At 45.2% G+C, this 10,615-nt stretch overlaps 1 protein-coding gene across 3 annotated transcripts; it reads right to left on the bottom strand.

The window, feature by feature from the left end:
* Positions 1–1,635: 1,635 nt before the first annotated feature.
* Positions 1,636–9,532, bottom strand: LOC149312144 (myogenic factor 6-like). Of its 3 annotated transcripts, none has more exons than XR_016281401.1 (4): positions 8,750–9,532; positions 7,592–7,688; positions 4,611–4,905; positions 1,636–1,790 (listed from the first exon to the last, which is right to left on the bottom strand). XR_016281401.1 is itself a non-coding variant. In XM_089526807.1 (3 exons), the coding sequence occupies exons 1-3, from the start codon at positions 9,389–9,391 to the stop codon at positions 4,787–4,789; spliced, it is 858 nt and encodes a 285-aa protein (XP_089382933.1). In that variant the 5' UTR covers positions 9,392–9,532; the 3' UTR covers positions 4,244–4,786. The 3 variants fall into 3 exon arrangements, 1 of the variants encoding a protein (XP_089382933.1); XR_016281400.1 differs by lacking the exon at positions 1,636–1,790 and adding an exon at positions 4,160–4,235; XM_089526807.1 differs by lacking the exon at positions 1,636–1,790 and having other exon boundaries at positions 4,244–4,905.
* Between the last annotated feature and the right edge of the window lie 1,083 nt (positions 9,533–10,615).

The following is a 10,615-nucleotide window of genomic DNA, read 5'->3' as shown; positions in this document are numbered from 1 at the left end:
CAACTTCTAGGAATATACATAAATGCATGACTATGGTAGTTGTATTGCTTACTAACAGTCCCTCCTCGTTTCCAGTTTACTAAGAGCACACCTGACCCTTTGTCCCTGGAGAGAACCTCTCCTCTTCTCTCTTGGTTCTTGTCCAGAGAAGCATGCCTTCCCTTGCACCCTGAAGGAAACTTTCTTAAGAAGCAGGTAGTCACCTTTTTCTGCCTCATTTGCTTTGCAACCTGAAGTTAGAGCTGTGTCTTCAGATACATGATTTTTGTAAGGAAACTTGTTTTGATTTCACTCTGACTAAAGGGTCTGTTTTAATTGCTTCCAAGAGCAAGAGAAAGTGGACAGTCTATATCCATCCTCATTTCCTCCTGCCTCCTGCTTTGCCAAGCACTGTTGTCATGCCTTCTTCTCATGTCCCAAGTAGGACAGTCACTTTAGTCATTTTGGCTTCTAGGGAAAGTTCTTGCTTGACTTGCTCTTGGACCCATTTATTTGTCTTTTTAGCATCCCCCTTATCCCTAGCACTCTTCTCCAGCAGCACTACATCTCAAAAGGGCTGATTTTCTGCCTATCACATTCCCTCACTGCCCAGCTTTCACAACCAGAGATAGAAATGGGAAACAGGTTGGCATGGGCAAGCCTAACTTTAGTATTCATTGATATATTTTTACATTTCAGAATCTTGTCTGGTTTCTTCACAGCTGTCCTTCCCAGTTCCTTCAGTAAAATCTCTCGGAGGCCATTCTGGTCTGGTGGATTGCACTGTGGAAAACTTTCAAGGAACCATGAAACTCTGGAAGCAGAGAAAGTGAGACTTTTCCTTCTTCCAGAAAGTGAGAAAATGATATTAATTCTTTGTCTTCGAGGTGTCTTCACTGCTAGTGACCCATCTCATTCCCAGGGTTTTCTTTGAGATATTTGTTATTCAAAGGGTTATAGTTGCCCTTTTCTTCCTTGGAGGCTGAAAGTATGTGATTCAAACTCTGGGCTCCCAGAATCTTAGCATCTGCACTATAGAAATAATACAGTTTGACACTACTTTAATTGCCATGGCTCAATGCGATGGACTCCTGGGATTTGTAGTTTGTTCTGGCACCAGAGCTTTCTGACAGAGAAGGTTTAATATTCTACAAAACCACAAATCCCAGAATGCCATATCATTGAGCCAGGGCTGCTAAAGCTGTGTCAAACTGCATTAATTCTGCAGTGCAGATGCAGGCTTCAGTATTCCAACCACTAAAACTAGGTTGGATCTCTAAACCCGGAGTAAGCCACGCTAACTTTCCATTGATTATATGTACAGCACTGTGTCAATTTACAGCGCTTTACAAATAAAGCATAATAATAATAATAATAATAATAATAATAATGTTTTGGTATAAAAGGGAAACCTTTTTTCCCCCGGAAGGGCCATATTTTTGCATACAGAGATAAAATTGCGAGATGATCCACACAGTAAAGGATTTATAAATATAAATTTTATTTATAATTTTTTATATTTATATTTCCAGGCCAGCCCTAAGGGATAAACCAGATTGAACTCCATGGGACTTGCTTTTGCATTCTTCCATGAAATTCACACACTGTGCGAGTTTCTTTGGCATTGCTGAGAAAAAGTCATCAAATAATAATAATAATAATAATAATAAAGCTGCTTTCTCACCAAGCTTCCCGATTTTTCGCAATTTATAGAGAAGGAAGTCCTCAAAGTGCTACAGATGGTAATTCCTACTTTAATACATGCAAGACTTTGCTCTGCAAGACTGCAATGGTGAACTCTGGCAGTTGTCCTATTGAGATCAAGATGACCAGTTTCAGAAAAGGGAATTAACAGGAGTAGAAACACAGCAGGTAATATTAATATATAATATATAATGTAGCAAAGCAACTGTGTTAAAACGTTTGCAGCTATTTTGCAGTCGGCTAAAATGATATATACATTGTAGAATCTGCAGCAAAATCCTAGCCATGTGTTGCCATACAGATGAGTGAAGAACTTCAGCCCTAGAATGCCCTAGATTCCTTATACATTCGTAATTGTAATTTATGGTGTGTGTGTGTGTATGGGTCAGGTCCAACATATTCAGTTGGAAAAAAAATCTCCTGATGTCCATGAATCTTACCCTCAAGTTAAGTCAACACAAGAAACATTGGGTGCCTCTCAGGTCTTTTGTGTTGCAACTCTCATCATCCCCACCCTTCCTTACTTGTCATCAGGAGAAAAAGGGAGAGGAGCCTCATTTGGAGCTCCAAGAGTTTGTTAAAAGCAGTGCCACCAAAGAATAGCCCTGTTCCTGTCAATGGGGACTATCCCTTTACAGTCCTTCCGATAATACTATCCAGCCCTCCAGGCTGAGATCTGTCACTTTGGGGGGGGGGGGGGTAAACATGTTAGTGTTAAAAAACCAGTTGCTCAGCCAACTACAGCTAGGAAGGCCCTTTGAGTCCCAATTTTTTTTTTTGGGGGGGGGGGGAGGCTGGATCATCATCATCATCATCACCATCATCGTGTTCAAGTCAAACTAATTTTATTCTAGTTTTAGAACAATCTTGTAAAAGTTTAGAATATTTAGAATTTAGAATGCTTAATCAATTTAAAATTTAGAAAAGTTTAGAATACTATTCTCAAAGCGACACCTTGGAAACGGTGCCCTTCTCCTCCACGTCTTTAGGGAGGAGGAAGGCAGAAGGGGGAATGAAGGGAGACTGGGAAGTGTTTTGCTTTCTTGGTGGTCTCCCTTTCCGGCTCTTCTAAACAAATCGGGGAGCGGGGGCAACCTGTAAAGTTCTCCCTCGGAGGAGCAGCTCCAGCCTCGGAAGCAGGGAAGACATGGTTTGTCCCCCTCCCCTTTCAGCCACTTAACCCCTTCCTGCCACTGGGGAGGGGGGAGGGAGGGGTGACCTCCCAAGAGAACCCCCCCCCAAGAAACCTCTGTCAACACCTTTCCAGGATCCACGCCTCTCAAGTTTGCCCACAGAAAGGCTGGAATCCAAACATCCCGGATCAAGAAAGAAAGAAAGAAGAAAAAGAGAAGAGAAGAGAAGAGAGGAAAAAAGAAAAAAGGGGGGAAGAGGAAGGAAAGAAAGAAGGAAGAAAGGAAGGAAGGGAAGGGAAGAAGAAAAAAAATAAAAGGAGAAGAAATTTAAAAGGAGAAAAAGAGGGAGGGAGGGAGGGAGGGAGGGAGGGAGGTAGAAAAAGAAAGAAGGAAGGAAGGAAAAAAGAGAAAGGGGGAAATTAAAAATTGGGAAGAGGAAGAGAAGAAAGAAAGAAAGAAGGAAAGAAGGAAGAAAAGAGAAAGGCAAAGAGGAAGGGAAGAAGAGAGAGAGGAAAGAAAGAAAGGAAGGAAGGCAGGAAGGAAGGAAGAAAAGAGAAAAAAGGGAAATTAAAAAGGGGGAAAGAGGAAGGAAAGAAGGAAAGAAAGAAAGAAAGAAAGCAGGAAGGAAGGGGTAAAAACATGTCAGTTCCAGTGGGCCCTTGGTATCCTCTGGGGTTTGGTTACAGGGACCCCCCCCCTCCCCATAGATTAAAAAAACCCATGAATGCTCAAGTCCTATTAAATACGATGGCAGAGTAAAATGGTGTTCCTTACACAAAATGGCAAAATCAAGGTCTGCTTTTAGTAATAAAATATTTAAAATATTTTCAAGTCGTGGATGCTTGAATCCGTGGATAAAAACAATCCGTGGGTAAGGAGGGCCAACTGTACATTATAGAGATCCCACGGTATTATATAGAGTTATAAAAGGTAAGCCTGGCTCAGTCCCTCTTGGTCCTGTTTCTTCCAGAGAATGCAGAAAACCAAGCTAAAGAAAGCCTTTATTCCTAGCAGCTGCTCCTACAGTCAGTCCTAAGGAATTCCCATTCACTTAGCAGGTATTTCCACTCATTTATGCTAAAATGTTATGAAATTTATGGGGTCGCCATAAGTCGAAAGGCAACTGGAAAACACATATACACACTCATAGGGAATGACTGTTTATAATACCCCTGTTTTTCTCCACCAAAAACTCCACAAATTTGTCAGCTGCTGGTCATGGTAACTGGAGCCAAGCGATGCTAAAACGAAATCCTTCCAAGCCTTGAAATACTTAATTAAAAATTAAAAATTAAAAAAAAAATCCACAGTAACAACTTTATACACAAAAGAGATTTATTTGATAGCCTTGGGATCATCCTCCAGCTTTCCTGATTATATCCAGGATGCAGTTCATCTTTTAAATATATATCTGTATATCTATTTTTTTAATTTAAAAAACATAAAGGGGAAAAAAAGAGAGGAAAAAGTACTTAAATTATATATACAAAAAGGAAAAGGGAAAAAAAACAACCCCACACACAAACACAGGACCTAAACCTTGGAAATCTTTTTTGTTGTTAAAAATCCACAATAATTACAAATAAAAATAAGAACAAAAACAAAAACCCAACCCACAAGGAGGAGCTTCCTTTCGAACAGGAATGAACTTGGTTTTTACGCAAAGGATGCTTACTAAGCCCCAAGATTATCATATATTAATTTTAAAAAGGAGAGGAAGGACAACTTGAGGTTCAAATAAAAATACCACTGAAAGAGAGAGAGGGAGGCAGAGGAATGAAGGGTGCACTTTACCGAAGGGCGAAAACTTCCTTTTAAGAAGAGGCCTTTTTTATTTGTTCAGCTGTGTGGGCTTTTCCCCCTCCAACGCCTTCCCCTCTTGGGTTTCCAGAAGATTAAATTAATTCGCGATTGAGTCTCAAGGGCGAAGAAGGGGAGAGACAGGTCCTTGCACTTTCCAAAAATACTCCCTACTTCTCCACCGCTTCCTCCCCGTTTGGGGCTTTGTGATCTTCCGAGGAGATGCTGTCCACGATGGAGGAGAGGCACCGGAGGCTGCTGGAGGCGGAATTGTCCAGGAGGGAAACCCCTGGCAGGAGAAACAGAAGGGGGGAAGAGGAAAGAAAGTGTGAGTCAAATCAGGGTAGGAGCTGGGCTTGAGTAAGCAGCCTACTCTTCCCACTTCCAAACTGGACAAAACTTCCAACCAACATCCCTGCCTCTTCTATCCCTCTCTTTCTCCAGCAAAAAAAAGGGCCACCCTGAAAGTTTCCTAGCCCTGGTTTCTAGCATGGCAGGCCTTTAAAATGAAAGCTTTTAATGCTTAAAATGAACGGAAGGGGGGAAGAGTCCACGGTTTCCCTCCTGAGTGTTCCTCTAAAACCAAGGCTACCTCCACATTGCACAAATAATCCATTATGATACCACATTAATTTTATTTGAGGAAGAAAGTTGAAATATGCCAAGAACACTTTGGTTTGAGTGTTCTGGAGAACAGGGTTCGAAACCCACTGGGTGACTTGTCACACACTCTCAGCCTCAGTCCAAATGCATCTGAGGAAGTAGACTGAAGTCTATGAAAGCTCATGCTGCCAATTTCTTTCTTTCAGTTAGTCTCAAAGGTGCTACAAGATCTCCCTATCTACTCTCAGCCTCAGTTACTGGCCCTGAACAAGTCTTGACAATAAACGCCCATGATAGGTGCCTCTTAGGGCCGCCATAAATCGGAATCGACTATAAGGCACACAGTAAAAATGACAACAACAACAACAACGGCCCAAAGGAAAGAGTCATGCCAAGGGAATGCAGAGCCAGCATGACAACTGTTCTGGGTGTGAATGATTTTCGGTGTCTCCTTCTCTGGAATGCAAACCATTTGGGGACTGAAGGGACATTCCTTTGGGAAGCAGAGTCCTTATTGAGGCCAGTGCCATCATTCTCAGACACATCTCTGGCCCTCCTACCAAAGTTCACAAAAAGTGACTGGCTGGGGATGCTGGGTTTTGTAGTGAACTTGCCCAAGTTCTGCTCCTGGCCATATTAATTTGGACATAAGGCCAACCAGAAAGGTTCTTTGGAGTCACCAAATGCCAGAGAAGAACAACCACACAGGATTCGAACCCAGCTCTCCAGAGAGTCTTAGTCCAACGTTCAAACCACAACACCAGGCTGCCTCTCTATAAAGGGTCTATGCCAGAAAGTGGACAAGCTTTACCAGGGTGGAACCAACGTCCTCACTGCCTAGGAGGACCAAGCACTGCAAAAGGTAGGACTTTCCAGAGAACAAAAATGGAGGATATGGCCAAAGAAAAGGAGCCCTGGTTGTGCAATGGTTAAATGTCAGTACTGCAGCCACAAGGTTGTGAGTTCGGTCCCAGGCAGGGCTCCAAGGTTGACTCAGCCTTCCATCCTTTTGTAGGTCACTCAAATGGGTACCCAGCTTGTTGGGGGCAATTAGCTTACACCTTGTAGACCGCTTAGGGAGTGCTTAAGTGCTATTGCAATAAAAACAAACTATTGGAAGTTTTTTGCACTTTCTTTGCTCCTCCTTAGATAGATAGGGAATTCCTGCACGCACACTCTCTCTTCTCTCTCATTCAAACTCACCATGTGACCTCAGCCCCTTTGGGACTAACTGGCATTCTCTCTGAAGATTTTCAACTGAACTGTTGGCTTTCCTCATCTCCCAACTTTCTTTGGAAAGATGACTGAGATACAGATTTCTTTTTACCTGAACTATTCACTAGCTAGATTAGGATACAGCTTCTATATCAAGACAGATTAAAGCCATTAGTGAACTTTTTGTTTTAAACTTCATGCTATAACTGTTGTTGTTTTCAAAGTGGGTCTCATTTCTTAGGGAAGCATAGCTATGGCACATTTCTGCTACTCTGCTGATTTAAAGCTAGGCTTGGCTTAGAGTGTTTTTTATTTTTTAATATTGAAATATTTTTTAATCTTTAAATATGAAAGGGTCTTTTATATTTAAATATTTTTGTTTGCTTCAGAAAGGCTGAAGTATTAAGAAACTTAAATTTCCCTACATAAACAAACAAACAAACAAACAAAAACACCACTCTGATAAATCTACATTCCTTCTTTTATTAGTCCTGCTCCAAAGGAAGGACATTTGGGGTTAGAATCTTTCCTAGGCTTCAGCCTACTTTTGACACTGCATCTGAGGAAGTAGACTGAAGCCTAGGAAAGCTCATGCTGCCAACTTCTTACTTTCAGTTGGTCTCAAAGGTGCTACAAGAGATCTCTAAACAACAACAACAACAACAACAACAATACTAAAAACATCTGAGGAAGTAGACTGACGTCTAGGAAAGCTCATGCTGCTAACTTTTTTCTTTCAGTCAGTCTCAAAGGTGCTATAAGATCTCTCTCTATAATAATAACAATAATACCCAAAGCATCTGTGGAAGTACACTGAAGTCTAGGAAAGCTCATGCTGCCAATTTCTTTCTTTCAGTGAGTCTCAAAAGTGTTACAAGACCTTTCTGAATAATAATAATAATAATAATAATAATAATAATACCAAAAGCATCTGTGGAAGTAAACTGAAGTCTAGGAAAGGTCATGCCAACTTCTTTCTTTCAGTGAGTCTCAAAGGTGCTACAATCTCTCTCTAAATAATAATAACAATAATAATAATAATACCAAAAGCATCTGAGGAAGTAGGCTGAAGTCTGTGAAAGTTCAGGCTGCCAACTGCTTTCAGTGAGTCTCAAAGGTGCTACCAGATCTCTCTAAATAATAATAACAACAAGCACCTTCTTTCGTGGGCCCGATGGCCATCTCCCGGGGATGCTCTGTCCCATGGAGCCAGTCCGCATTGCAGGCGCTCAGGAACCCGGTTGCCATGGACATCTGGGTGAGAGCAGAGAGGGAAAGAGAAGGTCTGAGAAGGCAGAAGGGGGGATCGCACAAGGAGGAGGAAGGTGTCCCCCTACAAGAGAAACCCCCTTCTCCACCCCTTAATAATAATAATAATAAAAATTTTTATTTATATCCTGCCTCTTCCTGTAGGATCCAGGTGGCTTAACAATCACGACAGGATTCAGTATGATGATACAATATAAATAAAACCCAATACACAAATAAAATACAAGCCATCGTTTATGTGGGGTTTTTGGGCTATGTCTTCCTGACGTTTCGCCAGCATCTGTGGCTGGTGTTTTCAGAGAATGCTGGCATGGAAGAGAGTCGGGTATGTATATATGTCTGTGTGTGTATATGTACTGTGTGACCGTGGATAGTGAGGGTGATTGGATTGTGCAAAGTCGAAGGCTTTCATGGCTGGCATTCACCGTTTTTTGGTGTGTTTTTACAGGCTACACGGCCGGCTGTGTTCTAGAAGAGTTTGTTCCTGATGTTTGGACAGCAGCTGTGACTGGCATCTTCAGAGAATGCTGGCATGGAAGAGAATAGGGTGTATGTATGTATATACATACATACACATACATACAGTGTGTGTGGGGGGGTGGGGGTATACACACACACACACACACACACACACACACACACTGTGTGACCTTGGATAGGGAGGGTGCAAGAGAACAATACACAGATTAACATGGAAATCACCCTCCAAGCAGAGGCTGGATGGCCATCTGTTGGGGATGCTTTGATTGAGATTTCCTGCATGGCAGGGGGTTGGACTGGATGGCCCTTGCGGTCTCTTCCAACTCTGTGATTCTATATATATGTATACACACACACACACACACACACACACACGCACACCACTCTCTTCCATGCCAGCATTCTCTGAAGACGACAGCCACAGATAATGTCCAAACGTCAGGAAGAAACTCTTCTAGCGCCCGAAAAAGCCCACAACATCCCCCCCCCCATGGATGCCGGCCACGAAAGCCTCCGACTTCCCCAAACCCAAGGCCACTTTGTTGGAGGGGGCAAATCCCCTTTACCTTGGGGCCGAAGGGGAGGAAGGCCTCTCCTCTCCTCCTTCCGAGGGCGGCGGGGTGGAGGCTCCCTTCCCCCTCTCCCTCTCCTTCTTCTCCTTGTTCTTCTTGGAGGGGATGCTGGTGGTCGAGGCGTCGGAGGAGCTCCTGGAGCCTCTCGATGTAGCTGATGGCGCTGCGGAGGATCTCGACCTTGGGCAGCCGCTGGCTGGGGTTGGCCACCGTCCGGCGCTTGAGGGCCTCGAAGGCTTCGTTGATCTTCTTCAGGCGGCGCCGCTCTCGGAGGGTGGCGGCCTTGCGGCGGTCCGTCGGGGCGGCCTTCCTCTTGCAGGTCTTGCAGGCCCAGAGCAGGCACTGTCCGGGGCCGTGCGGGGAAGGCAGAAGGAGCCCCGGCGGAGGCAGCACGTGGGGCTCCTCGCCGTCGCTGCTGCTGCCGCTGCCGCTGCATCCCTCCAGGGCGCCTCCTCCTCCGCCTCCTCCTCCTCCTCCGAGGGCTTCGGCTCCCTGGGATGAAGAAGAAGGCGGCGAGAGGGTGCCCTCGCTGCCCGGGTAGATGGGGGAGCCCTCGGCCAAGTCCAGAGGAGGATCGGCCCCGCCGCCGTCTAAGTAGAAGAAGTAGGAGCCCGTCTCGAAGAGGTCCATCATCATGGCTCCCGTCGGGGCCGGAGCAGAAGCAGAGAGAGGGCTGCCCCGAAGGAAAGGGGGAACGAGAAAAGAAAGAGAGCAGCGGAGGAGGACTTGAGCCGCCCGACGGCATGGAAGGGGACGGGGAGCCTAAGTCCCGCAGGCGGCTTTATAAAGAGCGAGAGGCGCCGCTGAAACCCGATCCCAGCTTTGGCCTCCGCGACGCCTCCAGCCGGAGAGCGCCCCCCGCCCCCCCTGCAAGGCTGGCCACAGGCAGCACCCCGATCCCAAGGGCAAGGACATGCCTATGCCGCCTATCAGTGCAATTAAGCACTCCCGAGGCGGTTTACCACTGTGGGCGAATGGCCCCCAACAATCTGGGGGCTCATTTGAGCGACTTCGGAAGGATGCCAGGTTGAGTGGATCCTGGAGCCCCTGACTGGGACTGAACCTTGTGGTTCATCCAACAGCATCCGAACAATGATGCCTTTCTTGGGCCAAACAAAATGCACAGCCACCTGTCGCAAGCTTTCGGAAGTCGCACTGGCTTCTTCATCAGGCCAAGAGGAGAAAGACATGGAAGCTGTTAGTCCTAGGCCTGCATTTTGCTGTTTCTGGCCTTAGTTCAGAGAGTAGGGAGGGCTATCTGTAGGCTGGCACTTGCCCCCCCCCTTTTTTTTTGGCCATGCAGTCACTGGTCGATTTTCAAAGTTGAGGAAATTTAGTGTCCGTTTGCAATTCAGAAAAGGCGTGCCTCCTTCCTTTGTGAATCCACAGGCTCCTTGTGAGTGAGTGAGTGTCTGCAGTACAGGCATGGAACCATGCACCACCAGGGACTGCAGAACCCCTCATCCCCTGGGCAGCAAAAGGGGAGGGAGAGGGAAGGACTCACACACACAGAGTGCAAGTGGGGAGGCAAGGAATCTCTTCTCCCTTTCCTCCCTGGGTGACCAGAGGGCCTCTTTTTTCCTAGCACCCAGGAGGATGAATACCAACATCCCCCCCCCCCCATCCAAAGAAGGATGAATTTGACATATTATCGATTTTAGCTCAGGGTTGACCAGAGGTCCTCCTTTTCCCAGCACCTGTCCTCCATGTCAGCCTTCTGTCCAAGAGGAATGCCAAAATTTCCTCCATTTGGAGCAGGGCTAAGAAGCATGCATTCACTTGCTGTTTTTAGCTTTCCACGTTGGTCATGTCCTCCATTATTATTATTATTATTATTACATTTTATTGTAGAGCACCGTA

Source organism: Sceloporus occidentalis, unplaced genomic scaffold, assembly GCF_023333645.1.
Source record: "Sceloporus occidentalis isolate IW3139 unplaced genomic scaffold, rSceOcc1.0.p SCAF_5, whole genome shotgun sequence".
NCBI classification, from domain to species: domain Eukaryota; kingdom Metazoa; phylum Chordata; class Lepidosauria; order Squamata; family Phrynosomatidae; genus Sceloporus; species Sceloporus occidentalis.
Note: the sequence above shows the minus strand (reverse complement) of the source record. Positions and strands in the feature narration are given on the sequence as shown.

Coding starts and splice junctions, on each gene's coding strand:
- LOC149312144 (XM_089526807.1), bottom strand. CDS start 9,391: ATGATGATGGACCTCTTCGAGACGGGCTCCTACTTCTTCTACTTAGAC. Junction 7,689..8,749: donor TCCTCCCCTTCGGCCCCAAG/GTAAAGGGGATT, acceptor GCTCTCACCCAG/ATGTCCATGGCAACCGGGTT. Junction 4,906..7,591: donor CATCGGGCCCACGAAAGAAG/GTGCTTGTTGTT, acceptor TTCTCCTGCCAG/GGGTTTCCCTCCTGGACAAT.